Source organism: Oncorhynchus clarkii, chromosome 19 (genome assembly GCF_045791955.1).
Source record: "Oncorhynchus clarkii lewisi isolate Uvic-CL-2024 chromosome 19, UVic_Ocla_1.0, whole genome shotgun sequence".
Taxonomy (NCBI): domain Eukaryota; kingdom Metazoa; phylum Chordata; class Actinopteri; order Salmoniformes; family Salmonidae; genus Oncorhynchus; species Oncorhynchus clarkii.
This window is the reverse complement of record NC_092165.1, coordinates 54,576,252-54,597,697: the sequence shown is the minus strand read 5'-3', so window position 1 is coordinate 54,597,697 and position 21,446 is coordinate 54,576,252. Positions and strand designations below refer to the sequence as shown.

The window sequence follows — 21,446 nt, the reverse complement described above, 5'->3', positions numbered from 1 at the left end:
GGCACTGTGATAGACTGCATCCAGTTTGCTGAGTAGAGTATTGGAAGCTATTTTGAAGAAGACATCGCCGAAGTTGAGGATCGGTAGGATAGTCAGTTTTACTAGGGTTAGTTTGGCGGCGTGAGTGAAGGAGGCTCTTTTGCGAAACAGAAAGCCGATTCCAGATTTGATTTTGGATTGGAGATGTTTAATATGAGTCTGGAAGGAGAGTTTACAGTCTAGCCAGACACCTAGGTATTTGTAGTTGTTAACATATTCTACGTCAGAACCGTCCAGAGTAGTGATGGTAGTCGGGCGGGGGGGGGGTGGGGGCAGTGAAATTTTGAAAAGCATGCGTTTGGTTTTACTAGCATTTAAGAGCAGTTGGAGGCCACGGAAGGAGAGTTGTATGACATTGAAGCTCATTTGGAGGTTAGTTAACACAGTGTCCAAAGAAGGACCAGATGTATACAGAATGGTGTCGTATGAGTAGAGGTGGATCAGGGAATCACCAGCAGCAAGAGCGACATCGTTGATATATACAGAGAAAAGAGTCGGCCCGAGAATTGAACCCTGTGGTACCCCCATAGAGACTGCCAGAGGTCCGGACAACAGGCCCTCCAATTTGACACACTGAACTCTGTCTGAGAAGTAGTTGGTGAACCAGGCAAGGCAGTCATTTCAGAAACCAAGGCTATTGAGTCTGCCAATAAGAATACGGTGATTGACAGAGTCGAAAGCCTTGGCTAGGTCGATGAAGACGGCTGCACAGTAATGTCTTTTATCGATGGCAGTTATAATATTGTTTAGTACCTTGAGCGTGGCTGAGGTGCACCCGTGACCAGCTCGGAAACAAGATTGCACAGCGGAGAAGGTATGGTGGGATTCGAAATGGTCAATGATCTGTTTATTAACTTGGTTTTCGAAGACTTTAGAAAGGCAGAGCAGGATGGATATAGGTCTATAACAGTTTGGGTCTAGAGTGTCACCCCCTTTGAAGAGGGGGATGACCGCGGCAGCGTTCCAATCTTTAGGGATCTCGGACGATACGAAAGAAAGGTTGAACAGACTGGTAATAGGGGTTGCAACAATGGTGGTGGATATTTTTAGAAAGAGAGGGTCCAGATTGTCTAGCCCGGCTGATTTGTACGGGTCCAGGATTTGCAGCTCTTTCAGAACATCTGCTATCTGGATTTGGGTGAAGGAGAAGCTGGGGAGGATCGGACAAGTAGCTGCTGGGGGTGCGAAGCTGTTGGCCGGGGTTGAGGTAGCCAAGAGGAAAGCATGGCCAGCCGTAGAGAAATGCTTCTTGAAATTTTTGAATATCATGGATTTATCGGTGGTGACCGTGTTACCTAGCCTCAATGCAGTGAGCAGCTGGGAGGAGGTGCTCTTGTTCTCCATGGACTTGACAGTGTCCCAAAACGTTTTGAAGTTAGAGCTTCAGGATGCACATTTCTGTTTGAAAAGCTAGCCTTTGCTTTCCTGACTGGCTGCGTGTATTGGTTCCTGACTTCCCTGAACAGTTGCATATCGCGGGGACTATTCGATGCTATTGCAGTCCGCCACAGGATGTTTTTGTGCTGGTCAAGGGCAGTCAGGTCTAGAGTGAACCAAGGGCTATATCTGTTCTTAGTTCTACATTTTTTGAAAGGGGCATGCTTATGTAAGATGGTGAGGAAATTACTTTTAAAGAACGACCAGGCATCCTCGACTGATGGGATGAGGTCAATATCCTTCCAGGACGATTAGAAAGGTGAGGATAGGGCACCGCCCTGTAGCCAAATCCATACATTGTGGGGAATAATCTAGAGCATGGTTCCCGAACTGGGGGCCTGCGGGCTGAAATTTTATTTGTCCCCCCAAGTTTGCTGAGCAAAAAAAAAGAAAGGAAATCAGCTCCAAGTGATTTTAATTAGGGAAATCTGTTCCCAAGTATTTCCACTCATAGTGGAGAGACATGTGATCATATACAAATGTAAGTAAGGTTTGAAATTATTATGTTTTAGTCAAACGTTATATCTGTTTGGGCTTCCTGCGTCAATTTGCAGTCTACAAATTATTAGTAATTATGTTCCGGCCTCACCGACCATCCGCTACTGAATCTAGTTGATGATTCCTGATCTAGAGTAATGGTGGGAAACTGTGTTGTCTTAAGTTGTCCTTTGTAGAACACATCACTGTGGAGACATAGACATGGCTCTCTCAGAATGACTTGGTGAGCTTGGAAATACCCTACAGTCAATGGTTTAATAACTGAAAGGACATTCAAAAATGCCTAGTAAGACATCTAAAACAGCAGCAGAAAGATGAAGCCATTGAGAAGTTATCATTGCATGTGAGTCTTGTACTTTAAGTTGAGTGAAGTAAGTAAGGCTTGTCTGAACCAGAATGGTCCATAGGGCAAGAGCCTTTTTCCTGTTTCGGTAAACGTGAGGCAGCTTGATGTACACCCGCTGAAAAGGACACTAGTCTATTTAGGCCCAATCCAGTACCAAGCAGAGAGGTATCATGACCCAAATTTAGACTTTGTCATGACAACTGGTAGTTGGACCACCAACCTTCCAAACACAGGGCAGACACTCTCACCACAAGGCCACTGGTCTGGTTTCTTCTTTTAGTGTCTACCCCTAAAGAGACCCACAGACATATTTTTATGCATTCTTTCATAAATATTTATTTTCAAACATTACTATGTTGACTAAACAGGTCAAGAGGTTCCACTGAATGATGTGATCTGACCTACTCATGTCACATTTCCATTTGCAGAGCTCACACAGTGGATGCATTCCCATGGAATTTGTTTATACATTCTGGTCTCCCGAGTGGCGCAGCGGTTTAAGGCACTACAGACACCCTGGTTTGATTCCAGGCTGTATCACAACTGGCTGTGATTGCAAGTCCCATACGGCAGCGCACAATTGGCCCAGCGTTGTCTGGGTTTGGCCAGAGTAGGCTGTCAATGTAAACAAACATTATTTGCTGCAGTATAAATAGCAGTGGCTCTTAGGCCTATTTCAAATGAGCTAGTTGAGTTTCCATACATTGGGCCTCCCGGGCAGTCTAAGGCACTCCATCACAGTGCTTGCTGTGCCACCAGAGATTCTAGGTTGGAGCCCAGGCTCTGTCGCAGCCGGCCACCACCGGGAGGTCCATGGGCGACGCACAATTGGCCCAGCGTCGTCCGGGTTAGGGAGGGTTTGGCCGGCAAGGATATCCTTGTCTCATCGCGCACAAGCGACTCCTGTGGCGGGCCGGGCGCAGCGCATGCTGACCAGGTCGCCAGGTGTACGGTGTTTCCTCTGACACATTGGTGCGGCTGGCTTCCGGGTTGGAGGTGCGTTGTGTCAAGAAGCAGTGCGGCTAGGTTGGGTTGTGTTTCGGAGGACGCATGGCTCTCAACCTTCACCTCTCCCAAGTCCGTACGGGAGTTGCAGCGAAGAGACAAGACTGTAACTAAAAAAAATTAAAAATAAAAAGAGACTTTCCATACATTTAAGAGAACCCATTAATTTTCACTGTTCCATGCTGCGATAGGAACTACATATTAACAGGGAACCATCCCCATGACAACAAAACTAGTTACAGCCGGCCACTGGGACCATGGAGAGACAGTCAGAGACCTCTGGGTGAAATGTGTTGGCGGCTAACAGTGTGATCCCCATAGCAACAGCCAGGACTGTTGTAGGTAGGAAGCAGGCAGCATAACTACAACGGCACAGACAGAACAATTTAAATCTTGGAAGGAAGACATTCTCACACACATACACACACACAAACACACACATTTAAAAGTAATATTCTTAAAGAATCAATAGCTATAAATAATTCATTTAAAAGTAAAAAATGTGATGTACCAATTCCGGATTTCCCCTTCAACAAGAAGGGTGACAATGCAGATACAGAGGGGTTGAGAATTACCATCTCTCAACTCTCTCAGAGTGGAAACATCTGCTTTTTTTATTTTCATAGAATCTTAGGTGAGACAAGACAACTTAGCATCTCTTCTCAGCAGGTTGAGACGCAAGATCTGAAAGTAGCTCTGCAGGTGTCCTGTTTGTGTGATAACAATCTACAGTGGCTTGCGAAAGTATTCACCCCCTTGGCATTTTTCCTATTTTGTTGCCTTACAACCTGGAATTAAATTTTATTTTTGGGGGGGTTGTATCATTGGATTTACACAACATGCCTACCACTTTGAAGATGCAAAATATATTTTATTGTGAAACAAATAAGAAATAACAGAAAAAAACTGAAAACTTGAGCGTGCATAACTATTCACCCCCCAAGTTAATATTTTGTAGAGACACCTTTTGCAGCAATTACAGCTGCAAGTCTCTTGGGGTATGTCCCTATAAGATTGGCACATCGAGCCACTGGGATTTTGGAAGTTGGATGGGTTTCCCTGTATTTAGAACCATCCATTATAACTTCAATTCTGACCAGTTTCCCAGTCCCTGCCGATGAAAAACATCCCCACAGCATTTCCTTGATGGCCAAAAAGCTCAATTTTAGTCTCACCTGACCAGAGTATCTTATTCCATATGTTTGGGGAGTCTCCCACATGCCTTTTGGCGAACACCAAACATGTTTACTTATTGTTTTCTTTAAGCAAAGGCTTTTCTCTGGCCACTCTTCCGTAAAGCCCAGCTCTGTGGAGTGTACAGCTTAAAGTGGTACTATGGACAGATACTCCAATCTCCGCTGTGGAGCTTTGCAGTCCTTCAGGGTTACCTTTGGTCTCATTGTTGCCTCTCTGATTAAGGCCCTCCTTGCCTGGTCTGTGAGCTTTGGTGGGCGGCCCTCTCTTGGCAGGTTTGTTGTGGTGCCATATTCTTTCCATTTTTGAATAATGGATTTAATGGTTGTCTGTGGGATGTTCAAAGTTTCAGATATTTTTTTTAGAACCCAACCCTGATTTGTAATTCTCCACAACGTTGCCCCTGGCCTGTTTGGAGAGCTCCTTGGTCTTCATGGTGCCGCTTGCTTGGTGGTGCCCCTTGCTTAGTGGTGTTGCAGATTCTGGGGCCTTTCAGAACAGGTGTATATATACTGAGATCATGTGACACTTAGATTGCACCCAGGTGGACTTTATTTAACTAATTATGTGACTTCTGAAGGTAATTGGTTGCACCAGATCTTATTTAGGGGATTCATAGCAAAGGGGTTGAATACATATGCACGCACCACTTTTCCGTTTTATTTTATTTTTATTTATTTTTTAAACAAGTTATTTTTTTCATTTCACTTCACCAATTTGGACTATTTTGTGTATGTCCATTACATGAAATACAAAATAATAATCCATTTAAATTACAGGTAGTCATGCAACATAATAAGAAAAACACCAAGGGGGATGAATACTTTTGCAAGGCACTGTATTCTGCATCCCAAATGCCACCCATATTCTCTATATAGTGCACTAGTTTGGACCAGAGACCAGGACCTGGTCAAAAAGATAGAGAACTGTATAGAGAACAAGGTGCCCTACAGAGGACAGCCTGCTCTCATACTGTGAGGTTTACCTGAAAAATGAAATCAACTTTTCCTTATAACACAATGTCAGGAATTCTCTATAGCCAAGACTAATCCAGAAAATAGTTATTTTCCATATGTCATAATTCCTGCAGAGTACAGACAGTGAACCCAACGTCAACGGAGAGAGGATGTATTAAACATCCCCCAGAGCCCCAGTCACCTGTCATATCCTAGGTCTGTGTTCCAAATGGCACCCTTTTCCCTATCTAGTGCATTACTTTCACACCCCTTGGCTTTTTCCACATGTTGTTGTGTTAAAGCCTGAATTTAAAATTGATTAAATATATTTGTTTTGTCACTGGCCTACACACAATACCCCATGACGTTGAAGTGGAATCATGTTTGTAAAAATGTATAAAAAATGAAAAGCTGAAATGTCTTGAGTCAATAAGTATTCAATCCCTTAGTTACGGCAAGCCTTAATAAATTCAGGAGTAAACATTTGCTTAACAAGTCACCTAAGTTGCATGGACTCACTCTGTGTGCAATAACAGTGTTTAACATGATTTTTCAATGACTACCTCATCTCTGTACCCCACACGTACAATTACCTGAATGGTCCCTCAGTCGAGCAGCGAATTTCAAACACTGATTCAACCACAAAGACCAGGGAGGTTTTCCAATGACTTACAAAGAAGGGCACCTATTGGTAGATAGGTACAAATAAAAAAGCAGACATTGAATATACGTTTGAGCATGGTGAAGTTATTAATTATACTTTAGACGGTGTATCAATACACACAGTCAGTACAAAGATAGAGGCATCCTTCCTAACTCAGTTCCCGGAGAGGAAGAAAACCGCTCAGGGATTTCACCATGAGGCCAACGGTGACTATAGGAGAAAACTGAGGACGGATCAACAACATTGCAGTTACTCCACAATACTAACCCACTTGACAGAGGGAAAAGAAGGAAGCCTGTACAGAAACAAATATTCTAAGACATGCTTCCTGTTTGCAACAAGGCACTAAAGTAATACTGCAAAAAATGTGGCAAAGCAATAACTGTTTGTCCTGAATACAAAGTGTTATGTTTGGGGCAAATCCAATACAACACATTACTGAGTACCACTCTCCATATTTTAAAGCATAGTGGTGACCGCATCATGTTATGGGTATGCTTGTAATTATTAAGGATTGGGAAGTTTTTCATGTAAAAAAAAAAAAAAAGAAACATAACGGAGGTAAGCACAGGCAGAATCATGAAGGAAAACCTATTCCAGTCTGCTTTCCATCTGACACTGGGAGATGAATTCACCTTTCTGCAGGACAATAACCTACAACACAAGGCTAAATCTACACTGGAGTTGCTTACGAAGAAGACAGTCAATGTGGCCGAGTTACAGTTTTGACTTAAATCTACTTGACAATCTATGGGAAGACCTGAAAATGGTTGTCTAGCAATGATCAACAACCAATTTGACAGAGCTTGAGGAATGTTGAAAAGAATAATTGGCAAATGTTGCACAATCAATGTTTGGAAAGCTCTTAGAGACTTACCCAAAAAGACAAAGGTTATTCTACAAAGTATTACCCCAACGGTGTGAATACTGATGTAAATTAGATATTTCTGTATTACATTTTCAATAAATGTGCAAAAAAGATTCAAACATGTTTTCATTTTGTCATTATGGGGTGTTGTGTGTAAATGGGTGAGGAAAAACATATATATAATCAATTTTAAATTCAGGCTGTAACACAACAAAATGTGGAATAAGCAAAGGGGTATGAATACTTTCTATAGGGAATTGGGTGCAATTTGGGATGGAGCCTATATGTAACCTCTACCCCAGCCCAAGATAGAGTATACTCTTTCTGAAGGGGAACATGTCATTAGCGCTCAGTATTTCTGTTGTCACAGTAGATAACATGGAACCTAGCTAATAAAGTTCAGGGTGAGATTGAAGTTGGCCAAGCTTTGTGAGGTGAATGAAATGGCGACTCACAGAGGCCTCGAGAGATTAGAGTGAGTTGAGTTGGAGTGAGTTATTACTAAATCATTGAGAACAGATAGTAGAGATGTGGAGAAACAAAGCTGCTTGGACAGATATAAACAGAAAGGATATCTAAACAGTAGACATGCAACAATATTGTTCCAGTTCAACCCGAGGATGAAACTCTGTTAACAGATTAACAGTCAGGAGGAAGCTCAAAGTTCCTGTCCCTTTTGTTTCCCATTTTAAACTTCCCCCATCAGGACTTTAAGACAGAGTAAAGCACAACACCTTAAACATACAGGTCCAGAGTGTCATCGTATCAGTCGTCAACGTATATAAAAAAAAAACTACAGCTACTAAACATGCAACTTCTTTTTCTTCTGCTCTGTTTGTTTGTTAAACCAGGTAAGACCTCTCATTATGTTCTACTGTATATTGGTTAATATTAAGTACGTACTGTATTAGGGCTGAATCCTAACTGGAGATCTGCACCCGTAACTCAAATGTTTTTTGCATTTACCATCCATTTACATAATTTACGCAAAAGTTGAAGTGCATGGATCTCAAATTAGGATTTAGACCTTTAATGATTCCAGTCATCACAACAAATGAATCTGCCAACACTATCCCATTAAAATATACATTGCGTCACCAGTTGGTGAGTACAGTGTAGTTAAGGCTAAAAGTGGCCATTTCGTATAGTAAGTGTTCCATTTACAAGCAGGGCTTTTTAATTGCCTTCTCTAACCATTGTCTCTGTCTCTTTTGACAGCTTTTCTCCAGGAGAGCCAATGGGCCAAATTGATCCTCCAGATTGGAGCGCCGGTCATGCCTGCTGGTCAGACCGTCAAAATGTTTTGTATGGTATCATTTGTTGTGAACAAATACACCTGGTACCGTCTGAACCAGACCACATCCACAGCTATGAACATTAACAGCAACTTTCTGACTCTAATTGTCACCACTAAGGACTCTGGAGAATACAAGTGTTCAGGTTATTACAATGGAACAAGGTACGACAGCAATGCAGTAAACCTGACTGTGGTAGGTACGTGACTGGAAGTTATTTTAAATCATAAAACTCCCGTAAACTTCATAGTTATCACGAAACAAATGGTTAATTGTCATGGCATGTTTGTGGATGCTAGAATAGGGGATTGTGTTTTTCAACTTTTTTCACCCACTAATTATTTTTCCGTCCCAGGGGAACAAACACAGCCAACACCAAGGCAACGCCAAATAGCTTCCTGGACGTATGCGAGAAAACCCTACTCATGTAGAGACACAAAGAGATGTCAGGGACTGCAGTTAAAGCTGCCTGTTGGAAAATCAATAAGACGACAGAAGCATAGCAGGCAGGGAGAGTTAAGTAGTTCAGCCAGGCTGAATTATTTTGACTTGTTTTTCACCGGAGCAGAACCCAGCACAGTTATGTCAGTGTTAGCCCCCCTGGCTAGGATAATGACCCAGCAGCATTGTAGTCTGTCTGCTTCCACCCTTCAACACCCCCCTCCCTCTATTCCATCCTTCAACAATCTACACCCCACTCTCACACTTTATTCCATCCTTCTACAATCTACACCCCCCTGTCCCACTCTATTCTATCCTTCTACAATCTACACCCCCCTCTCCCACTCTATTCTATCCTTCTACAATCTACTCCCCCCTCTCCCACTCTATTCTATCCTTCTACAATCTACACCCCCCTCTCCCACTCTATTATATCCTTCTACAATCTACTCCCCCCTCTCCCACTCTATTCTATCCTTCTACAATCTACACCCCCCTCTCCCACTCTATTCTATCCTTCTACAATCTACACCCCCCTCTCCCACTCTATTCTATCCTTCTACAATCTACACCCCCTCTCCCACTCTATTCTATCCTTCTACAATCTACTCCCCCCTCTCCCACTCTATTCTATCCTTCTACAATCTACACCCCCCTCTCCCACTCTATTCTATCCTTCTACAATCTACACCCCCCTCTCCCACTCTATTCTATCCTTCTACAATCTACTCCCCCCTCTCCCACTCTATTCTGTCCTTCTACAATCTACACCCCCCTCTCCCACTCTATTCTATCCTTCTACAATCTACACCCCCCTCTCCCACTCTATTCTGTCCTTCTACAATCTACACCCCCCTCTCCCACTCTATTCTATCCTTCTACAATCTACACCCCCCTCTCCCACTCTATTCTATCCTTCTACAATCTACTCCCCCCTCTCCCACTCTATTCTATCCTTCTACAATCTACACCCCCCTCTTCCACTCTATTCTATCCTTCTACAATCTACTCCCCCCTCTCCCACTCTATTCTGTCCTTCTACAATCTACACCCCCTCTCCCACTCTATTCTGTCCTTCTACAATCTACACCCCCCTCTCCCACTCTATTCTATCCTTCTACAATCTACACCCCCCTCTCCCACTCTATTCTATCCTTCTACAATCTACTCCCCCCTCTCCCACTCTATTCTATCCTTCTACAATCTACACCCCCCTCTCCCACTCTATTCTGTCCTTCTACAATCTACACCCCCCTCTCCCACTCTATTCTATCCTTCTACAATCTGCTCCCCCCTCTCCTACTCTATTCTATCCTTCTACAATCTACTCCCCCCTCTCCCACTCTATTCTATCCTTCTACAATCTACACCCCCCTCTCCCACTCTATTCTATCCTTCTACAATCTACCCCCCCCTTCTCCTACTCTATTCTATCCTTCTACAATCTACACCCCCCTCTCCCACTCTATTCTATCCTTCTACAATCTACTCCCCCCTATCCTACTCTATTCTATCCTTCTACAATCTACACCCCCTCTCCCACTCTATTCTATCCTTCTACAATCTACACCCCCCTCTCCCACTCTATTCTATCCTTCTACAATCTACACTCCCCTCTCCCACTCTATTCTATCCTTCTACAATCTACACCCCCCTATCCTACTCTATTCTATCCTTCTACAATCCTACCTGGAATCAAAAAGGGTTCTTCCTGGAAGCAAAATGGGTTCTCCTGTGGGGACAGGCAAAGAACCCTTTCGAAACCTTTTTCTAAGAATTTAGTCTGGATCTGTAATCTGTGTTTATTTGAGTAACACAAAGTAGTTTATCATGTCCCCTCCTCTCTCTAGAGAGACTCTCCAATGTGTGGGTGTCATCCACACCCAAGGACTTGGTCACCATGGAGGGGCAGAGTGTCAACCTGTACTGTCAGGCCACCTCCCACCCCCCCTCTGTCATCTGGAGTTGGTGCAGGTTGGACGAGCAGGGTGGGTGGCAGGAGGTGGACATGGGGCGAGAGCTGACCCTGAGCATGGCAAGTGAGAGTGGGCAGTACTTTTGCCAGGCTTACAGCAACATCTCTTCCCCGACGCAGCAGCAACAAAGCCGCCCCCACACAGTCTATATCGTCTACTTCCCCATGACTGGTAATCTACTCGTCAATCACAACATCCACCTTATTTCTCATATGAGTCCAACACATTTAGCTTCCTCTCAGCTCAAGATGGAGAACAGCTCAGTTTGAGGAAATGATGAACGATAATGAGATTTGTTCCATTAGTAGAGAACTGAGCTGATGATGATGTGTGGTAATGGTGGTGTGATAGTGACAATGTACCAAAAGAAGAGGTAATGTACTGAGATGGTCCCTCTCACATTGCCATGTCATTATTCTGTTTTTATAACTTTGGATTGCATTTATCAATAGTTTTATGTTGTCAAACCCTTCTGTTCAATGTATGTATCAATAGTTGATGCACAGTAGTACTTTATAGCATAGGTTTGTAAAGCTTAAGATTTTAGTGTAAGCCTGTGGCACATCAATGTCAATGCAGTTCAATTGACTGTTCCTCCTCTCCCCTTAGGCAGTGTGTATGCAGGAGTGGCAGGGTTGGTGCTGGTTCTCCTTGCCGGGGTCTTACTGACCTTGTTGCTGCTGTGGCTCTGGAGGCAGCGGGCCAAAGAGATGGCAGGTCAAGAGACCTTGGCCACCAATAGTGCACCGGCCAAAGGTGAGTGACACTGTCAAGTGTACTGCACTGTATCAACAGTTCTACCAAGTCTTCGGCTATACTGCAGAGTTATAATTATGACATGTTGGCTACTGTAGTTACAGGAAGTAATGTGTTGTTATTTGGCCAACCCAATTAGAGGCACCTATGTTTCAATCTATGATTCAGTTTGTAAATTATCAAAATATAGTAGGTTTCTGAAAAGCCCACAATGTTCATTCAGACATTGTGAGTGTTGGTTTGATGTACTGTGACGTATTTTCCATGTACTTCCAGGATATACTGGACCTGCAAAAGCACCAAAGTAAGAGCATGATGAACAAATTATATGTGTGTGTTTTACATTTGTCTTCCTGTGTATGAGATTATAATTAGCTGATCACTATGCTGATCACTATGCTTATCATGTGTCTGCTGTCACCACTAGGGGGAAGAGTCAGGGCCAGGCTGGGAATGAGGGAGAAGTCTACATAAACTGTGGTGAAACCAACCAAGCCTACAGCGACCTGTACCCCACCTACATCACAGGGGATGATACCTACGCCACCTTGGGATGATTCCTCTTAAATCCTCCTTTGCTCATTGTAAAACACTGTGGGGCAGTTTCCCCAGACACAGATTAAACATAGTCCTGGACTAAAAAACTATTTTGACAGATACTCTATTGACCATGCTTTTTCATCCAGGACTATGTTTAATCTGTGTCAGAGGAACTGGCCTTAAGAGGGTTAGAGTTTGTTAAATATTTAAAGAGAAGCTAGACTTGATCTCTAAAAAGTAAAGAGGTTTGAAAAGTCTTATTTTTCTAATTTGTCGGCATTCATAGTGATATTTGTCAGAATCTTTTAATGGAAGCTTTGAATAAAAAAACGAGTGTGAAACAAAAAAAGAGGCATTTCAATAACAATATATCTGTTAGTTCATATTTACATTGAGAATGAGGTACAGCGTATTACACAATATGTTTTAAATGCATCACACACATAGAGTTACAGTTACTGCAACATTTACACCAGAGGTCTATTAACTTCATAACCCTCACGTCTCTGTTAATACTTCAGTAGCTGGCAGCCTCATAAAAGGATTGTGAAGATTATTCTTTACAATAACAATAATCCCCCTGGGCAAAAACTGGTTGAATCAATGTTGTTTCCACGTAATTTCAACGTTAGTTGACAACTCAACCAAATGTTAATCAATACTAGACGTTGAACTGACATCTGTGCCCAGGGGGATAGCGATGCTTCACATACTTAAAAAAAAGCTCCCAGTATGTGTCTTTGCTTTGTTACAAAATTAAATTGCAAAACAAATACAGTTTCACATCTCACCACACATGAACATTTTGCAATTCCATAAGTGGTGAAGACCATGTAGGCTAAAATCAATGCAATTCTTAGTTTCACAATTACAGTTTCACAATTACAAAGCTTAGTTTATCACAACATGCATGAACTTGACAGACATCCAGCATCCTGAAAACCTCATTTTTATGTGTGAATATATGTCCATATTAGGTGCTCAAGAACAAGGATTTTTTTTTAATGAATTGCTATTGTTCAGCACCCAATTTAGAAGGCTCCAACAGTGATAGGACAATCTGACTATACATTTTATCTAACCATCTAGTCTAGTGGCTTGGGACTGAGTTTATAGAGCTATTGTTCAGCACCCAATTTAGAAGGCTCAAACAGTGATAGGACAATCTGACTATACATTTTATCTAACCATCTAGTCTAGTGGCTTGGGACTGAGTTTATAGAGCTATTGTTCAGCACCCAATTTAGAAGGCTCCAACAGTGATAGGACAATCTGACTATACATTTTATCTAACCATCTAGTCTAGTGGCTTGGGACTGAGTTTATAGAGCTATTGTTCAGCACCCAATTTAGAAGGCTCCAACAGTGATAGGACAATCTGACTATACATTTTATCTAACCATCTAGTCTAGTGGCTTGGGACTGAGTTTATAGAGCTATTGTTCAGCACCCAATTTAGAAGGCTCCAACAGTGATAGGACTATTGTTGGTTAAGGGCTTGTAAGTAAGCAATTCACTGTACGGTTGTGTTCGGCGCATGTGATATTTAAAATGTAATTTGATATCCATGTTATCTAAGGATCTAGTCTAGTGGCTTGGGACTGAGTTTGTAGAGCTATTTTGCAATCCTTTATAGAAGCTTCTGTTCCCTATAAAACGTCTGCTTCTCTTCTCTGATTACACTAGAAGAACAGGAAGAAACGTGATTAAATTGAAGTCACAATATCAAAGTGTGAGATACATTGTGAGATACAATGTACAGTACATCTGAAATGTGAAAACAAAGAATCAATGGTCCAAAGATTCTTTAAAGCACTGATTATAGCTGGCACAGTGGCCAGGACAAATCCCTACAGGAAGGAAATCTAGAGGGGAATCATACTCTGGGTGGGGCTGTGTGGTGGTGCATCTGTTCATGTGATGTGTCTGAATGAACATGAGGCTACATAGCAGAGTGCATGTTCTTCACTATGTGTTCATTGTTAGGTGTGGGTGTGATGGAATGAAGCATCCTGAGGATGTGGTTACTAACAACAGCATTAGACACAATATCTACAATATCATGTCATCTAGAGATTTAAACCTTCAGCTGCTGCTGTTCGCTATGGAGCCGCTGGCTCACATTCTTGCACTCCACCATAGAAATGTGTGTGATGGCTGTTTCCGAGCATCCTTTGCCCCTCCCCATCTTTTTCAGATTGTCCTTGATGTACAGGCAGAACCTCCTGGTGGCGAAGCAGTACACCACAGGGTCCAGGAGGCAGTTGAGCCCCATCAGCATCAAGGTGACCTGGTGGGCGTCGTTAAGCCACTGCCTGGTTCGCTGGCCCCAGTCCATTCTGCCCCAGCCCTCCTTGATCTCCAGTACAGCCAGAGTCCAGGGGCCCTGGACCACAGGATGGGGGAGGAAGCACACCACGAACACCCCCACCACGGCTCACAGCATCTGCAGGGCCTGGTCCTTCACCCCTCGGGGTATGTATGAACTGGAGCCCCGATGCTGGGTAGGGGACTGGGGCGAGCAGGGCCCGGGCAATGAGCAGGTTACAGACTACTACGAGGAAGAAGACCAAGACGAGGCACCCCACGATGATGAGTGGTGGCCACAGTCCGCTTCTGGTCGTCAGTCTTGTCGTGGTAGCCCTCAAAGCAGCGTGATACGTTGCCGTTGTCCACCTGGATGCCAGTTTCAAAGAAGTGCGGCATGGACATGGACAGAGTGAGCGCCCAGATGACCGCCGTGATGGCCACCCCGCGGCGCCAATGGTCAGACGAGGCGGCATCCAGCGGGCGCGTGATGGCCCAGTAACGGTTGACGCTGATGGCGGCGAGGAAGAGGACGGAGCAGTAGGTGTTGATGAAGAAGAACACACCGGTGACGTGGCACAGGAAGTCGCCGTAGCGCCAGTCACCGCGGTGGTGGTAGTAGCCAATCCAGAAGGGGAGGGCGCACACGAAGAGGTGGGCCACAGTCAGGTTGGCCATGTAGATGCGGATCTCATTCATGGCCTTGGTGTCTTGCATGCGCTGCAGCACGAACAGCACGTAACTGTTGGCTATCAGACCAAGGACGAACACAACACCTTAAAACACTGGGAAGAGTGTGTAACGGAAGTATGAGTCCAGGAGGGTTCTGTTGACGACTGTCGATGAGTTCACTGTCCTGGTCACAGTCCTCTTGCATCCCCATGGTCGACTCCACTGTTGGTTCTGCTAAAGCAAGGAACTCCCTCTGTGAGAATACTATATAAATGACTCATATTTCAAGACTAATTTTCACTTCAGTACTTCTCTTACTGCAGTCACGAGGGCTTTGTACATGTCTAGTAAAATCACTTTATTGGTCAATTGCATACAAGGTCCAACCAAAGATTTACTTCCGCTTTTAAAGACAAACATACATATACAGGTTTTAAGAGAGGTGCCACACTGGGTGCCGAGGAGATGTTGTTGTGGGGTGTTAAGTTCCTTGCGCAAGGGCACAATGGCATCTAAGATTTTATACAAGCAACCATGTAGTTGCCAGCTCACATCCCGTTGCCTCTCTAACCGCTAGGCTACCACCTGCCACCCAGAATAGCTATAGGCCTATCCAGTCTGTGCAGTTGTTGATTCACTGAATCACTTCCTGATATCACAGGAAGTGCATCACACACCAGCATATTTGAGAGTTTCACAAAATACTGTAAATGTAAATCAAATACAGTCAGCTATAACACATACAGTTGAGGTCGGAAGTTTACATACACTTAGGTCGGAGTCATTAAAACTCGTTATTCAACCACTACACAAATTTCTTGTTAACAAACTATAGTTTTGGCAAGTCAGTTAGGACATCTACTTTGTGCATGACACAAGTCACTTTTCCAACAATTGTTTACAGACAGATTATTTCACTTATAACTCAATGTATCAATATTCCAGTGGGTCAAAAGTTTACATACACTAAGTTGACTGTGCCTTTAAACAGCTTGGAAAATTCCAGAAAATTATGTCATGGCTTTAGAAGCTTCTGACATCATTTGAGTCAATTGGAGGTGTACCTGTGGATGTATTTCAAGGCCTACTGTCACGTTCTGACCCTAGTTATTGTGTTAATTGTTTGTTTTAGTTGGTCAGGCCGTTGGGTGGGCATTCTATGTTTTGTGTGTCTAGGTTGTTTTTCTGTGTTCGGCCTAGTATGGTTCTCAATCAGAGGCAGGTGTCGTTAGTTGTCTCTGATTGAGAATCATTCTTAGGTAGCCTGGGTTTCACTGTTATATTGTGGGTGATTGTTTCCGTGTCTTACACCACACGGTACTGTTTTCGGTTTTCGTTATTCACGGTGCGTTTATTGTTTTGTATAGAGTGTTCAGTTTATGTGTTTAATAAACAACCAATGACACTTACCACGCCGCATATTGGTCCTCCGAACCTTCTCGCCTCTTCAGACGAAGAGGAGGAAAACCATTACACCTACCTTCAAACTCAATGCCTCTTTGCTTGACATCATGGGAAAATAAAAATAAATCAGCCAAGACCTCAGACCTCCACAAGTCTGGTTCATCCTTGGGAGCAATTTCCAAACTCCTAAAGGTACCACGTTCATCTGTACAAACAACAGCACGCAATTAAAAACACCATGGGACCACGCAGCTGTCATACCGCTCAGGAAGGAGACGCATTCTGTCTCCTAGAGATGAAATGACTTTTGTGCGAAAAGTGCAAATCAATCCCAGAAAACCGCAAAGGACCTTGTGAAGATGCTGGAGGAAGCAGGTACAAAAGTATCTATATCCACAGTAAAACAAGTCCTATATCAACATAACTTGAAAGGCTGCTCAGCAAGGAAGAAGCCACTGCTCCAAAACTGCAATAAAAAAGCCAGACTATGGTTTGCAACTGCACATGGGGACAAAGATTGTACTTTTTGGGTATTCGTCCTCTGGTCTGATGAAACAAAAATAGAACTGTTTGGTAGAGGTCGACCGATTAATGGCCGATTTAATTAGGGCCAATTTCAAGTTTTCATAACAATCGGAAACCGGTATTTTTGGGCGCCGATTTTATTTTTTTATACCTTTTATACCTATTTAACTAGGCAAGTCAGTTAAGAACACATTCTTATTTTCAATAACTGCCTTGTTCAGGGCCAGAATGACAGATTTTCACCTTGTCAGCTCGGGGGATCCAATCTTGCAACCATACAGTTAACAAGTCCAACGCTATAACCACCTGCCTCTCGTTGCACTCCACAAGGTGTCACGTTCTGACCATCGTTCGTGTGTGTTTTCCTTGTTTTAGTGTTGGTCAGGACGTGAACTGGGTGGGCATTCTATGTTGGATGTCTTGTTTGTCTATTTCTATGTCTGGCCTGATATGGTTCTCAATCAGAGGCAGGTGTTAGTCATTGTCTCTGATTGGGAACCATATTTAGGTAGCCTGGGTTTCACTGTGTGTTGGTGGGTGATTGTCCTTAGTGTCCTGATGTCATTGTTTCTGTGTTAGGTTACACAAGTATAGGCTGTTTCGGTTTTCGTTAAGTTTATTGTTTTGGTAGTGTTTGTGTTTAGTGTGTTTTCTTCATTAAACATGGATTGCAATAGACACGCTGCATTTTGGTCCGACTCTCCTTCTCATACGGAAAACCGTTACGCCTGTTACGCGAATGCAGTAGAAGCCAAGGTAAGTTGCTAGCTAGCATTAAACTTATCTTATAAAAATCAATCAATCAATCATATCACTAGTTATAACTACACATGGTTGATGATATTACTAGTTTATCTAGCATGTCCTGCTATAATCGATGCAACGCTGGGGGATGATTTATCAAAAGCGCATTTGCAAAAAAAGCACAATCGTTGGACGACTGTAACTAACCATAAACACCAATGCCTTTCTTAAAAACAATACACAGAAGTATATATTTTTAAACCTGCATATTTAGCTAAAAGATATCCAGGTTAGCAGGCAATATTAACCAGGTGAAATTGTGTCACTTCTCTTGCGTTCATTGCACGCAGAGTCAGGGTATATGCAACAGTTTGGGCAGCCTGGCTCATTGCGAACTAATTTGCCAGAATTGTACATAATTATGACATAACATTGAAGGTTGTGCAAAGTAACAAGAATATTTAGACTTAGGGATGCCACCCGAACGGTTCCGTATTTCACTGAAATAAACGTTTTGATTTCGAAATGATAGTTTCTGGAATCTACCATATTAATGAACAAAGGCTCGTATTTCTGTGTGTTATGTTATAATTAAGTCTATGATTTGATAGAGCAGTCTGACTGAGCGATGGTAGGCAGCAGCAGGCTCGTAAGCATTCATTCAAACAGCACTTTCGTACATTTTGCCAGCAGCTCTTCGCAAGCACAGCGCTGTTTATGACTTCAAGCCTATCAGCCTAATGGCTGGTGTAACAGATGTGAAATGGCTAGCTAGTTAGCGGGGTGCGCGCTAATAGCGTTTCAAACGTCACTCGCTCTGAGACTTGGAGTAGTTATTCGCTTTGCTCTGCAAGGGCCGCGGCTTTTGTGGAGCGATGGGTAACGCTGCTTCGAGTGTGTCTGTTGTCGATGTGTTCCTGGTTCGAGCCCAGGTAGGGGCGAGGAGAGGGACAGACGCTATACTGTTACACTGGCAATAATATAGTGCCTATAAGAACATCCAATAGTCAAATGTATATGAAATACAAATGGTATAGAGAGAAATAGTCCTATAAATACTATATTAACTACAACCTAAAACCTCTTACCTTGGAATATTGAAGTCTCATGTTAAAAGGAATCACCAACTTTCATATGTTCTCATGTTCTGAGCAAGGAACTCAAACGTTAGCTTTTTATATTTTCCAACACTTTGTTTTTGCATTATTTAAACCAAATTTAACATGATTTGTATTGATATTTATTGGTATTATTGATATTTATTGGTATTATATTAAGTTAAAATATGTGTTCATTTAGTATTGTTGTAATTGTCATTATTACAAATATATATTTTTTAATAGGCCGATTAATCGGTATGTCCTCCAATAATCGGTATCGGTATCGGCGTTGAAAAATCATAATCGGTCGACCTCTACTGTTTGGTCATAATGACCATCGTTATGTTTGGAGGGAAAAGGGGGAGGCTTGCAAGCCGAAGAACACCATCCCAACTGTGAAGCACGGGTGTGGCAGCATCATGTTGTGGTGGTGCTTTGCTGCAGGAGGGACTGGTGCACTTCACAAAATAGATGGCATCATGAGGCAGGAAAATGATTTGGATATCTTGAAGAAACATCTTAAGACATCAGTCAGGAAGTTAAAGCTTGGTCGCAGATGTTTGTTCCAAATGGAGAATGACCCCAAGCATACTTCCAAAGTTGTGGCAAAATGGCTTAATAACAACAAAGCCCTGACCTCAATCCTATAGAAAATGTGAGGGCAGAACTGAAAAATCGTGTGCGAGCAAGGAGGCCTACAAACCTGACTCAGTTACACCAGCCCTGTCAGGAGGAATGGGCCAAAATTCATCCAACTTATTGTGGGAAGCTTGTGGAAGGCTACCCAAAATGTTTGACCCAAGTTAAACAGTTTTAAGGCAATGCTACCAAATACTAATTGAGCGTATGTAAACATCTGACCCACTGGGAATGTGACGAAAGAAATAAAAGCTGAAATAAATAATTCTCTCTACTATTATTCTGACATTTCACATTCTTAAAATAAAGTGGTGATCCTAACTGACCTAAGACAGGGAATTTTTACTAGGATTAAAATTGAGTTTAAATATATTTGGCTAAGGTGTATGTAAACTTCCGACTTCAACTGTACATGACGTGTCTTGCAACACTTGGGTCACCAGCATTTTCTGGTCTGCTACCAAGCAGCAATACTGCTCTCTGTGTTCAAACAGCTAAATCATTTTTTAAGTGCCAACAGTATTTTGGAAAAATTCCAATCTGGTTTTCGTCTCCACCAGAGCACAGAGACAGCCTTACTTAGTGGTAAATGATCTTAGAGCCAACACAGATGCCAACCAGCTCTCTGTCCTCTGTCCCTGATTTAAGTGCTGCATTCGACACTGTTGACAATGATGTCCATCTGGACAGACAGGGGAGGTTGGCCTCTCTGGTCCAGTTCTAAATTGGTTTAGGACCTATTTAACTGGTCGAGAGTTTTGTCACCCTTGGTGAATATAACTCAGAGAAAATACATATCACGTGGGATTCCACAAGGTTTGATTTTGGGTCCAGTACTGTTCAGTTTATATATAAAATCTAATTAAATCAAATGTAATGTTATTGGTCACATACACATACAGTGGGGCAAAAAAAGTTTTTAGTCAGCCACCAATTGTGCAAGTTCTCCCACTTAAATTACAGGCCTCTCTCATCTTTTTATCAGGTTTTTTTATTTATTTATTTATTTTACCTTTATTTAACCAGGTAGGCTAGTTGAGAACAAGTTCTCATTTGCAACTGCGACCTGGCCAAGATAAGGCATAGCAGTGTGAACAGACAACACAGAGTTACACATGGAGTAAACAATTAACAAGTCAATAACACAGTAGAAAAAAGGGGAGTCTATATATACATTGTGTGCAAAAGGCATGAGAAGGTAGGCAAATAATTACAATTATGCAGATTAACACTGGAGTGATAAATGATCAGATGGTTATGTACAGGTAGAGATATTGGTGTGCAAAAGAGCAGAAAAATAAATAAAAACAGTATGGGGATGAGGTAGGTGAAAATGGGTGGGCTATTTACCAATAGACTATGTACAGCTGCAGCGATCGGTTAGCTGCTCAGATAGCAGATGTTTGAAGTTGGTGAGGGAGATAAAAGTCTCCAACTTCAGCGATTTTTGCAATTCATTCCAGTCACAGGCAGCAGAGAACTGGAACGAAAGGCGGCCAAATGAGGTGTTGGCTTTAGGGATGATCAGTGAGATACACCTGCTGGAGCGCGTGCTACGGATGGGTGTTGCCATCGTAACCAGTGAACTGAGATAAGGCGGAGCTTTACCTAGCATGGACTTGTAGATGACCTGGAGCCAGTGGGTCTGGCGACGAATATGTAGCGAGGGCCAGCCGACTAGAGCATACAAGTCGCAGTGGTGGGTGGTATAAGGTGCTTTAGTGACAAAACGGATGGCACTGTGATAAACTGCATCCAGTTTGCTGAGTAGAGTGTTGGAAGCAATTTTGTAGATGACATCGCCGAAGTCGAGGATCGGTAGGATAGTCAGTTTTACTAGGGTAAGTTTGGCGGAGGCTTTGTTGCGGAATAGAAAGCCGACTCTTGATTTGATTTTCGATTGGAGATGTTTGATATGGGTCTGGAAGGAGAGTTTAGAGTCTAGCCAGACACCTAGGTACTTATAGATGTCCACATATTCAAGGTCGGAACCATCCAGGGTGGTGATGCTGGTCAGGCGTGCGGGTGCAGGCAGCGAAC

General features: G+C 42.8%; 2 protein-coding genes and 1 pseudogene across 2 annotated transcripts in view; 1 reads left to right on the top strand and 2 right to left on the bottom strand.

The window, feature by feature from the left end:
• Positions 1-21,446, bottom strand: part of LOC139374347 (platelet-activating factor receptor-like) — a 61,106-nt gene that overhangs the window by 28,907 nt on the left and 10,753 nt on the right. The gene's annotated exons all lie outside the window — the stretch shown is intronic.
• On the top strand, positions 10,447-12,032 carry LOC139374528 (CXADR-like membrane protein). Its single transcript, XM_071115523.1, has 4 exons — positions 10,447-10,890; positions 11,329-11,475; positions 11,752-11,779; positions 11,903-12,032. The coding sequence occupies exons 1-4, from the start codon at positions 10,644-10,646 to the stop codon at positions 12,030-12,032; spliced, it is 552 nt and encodes a 183-aa protein (XP_070971624.1). The 5' UTR covers positions 10,447-10,643.
• Positions 14,068-21,446, bottom strand: part of LOC139374527 (platelet-activating factor receptor-like) — a 37,444-nt pseudogene continuing 30,065 nt past the window's right edge.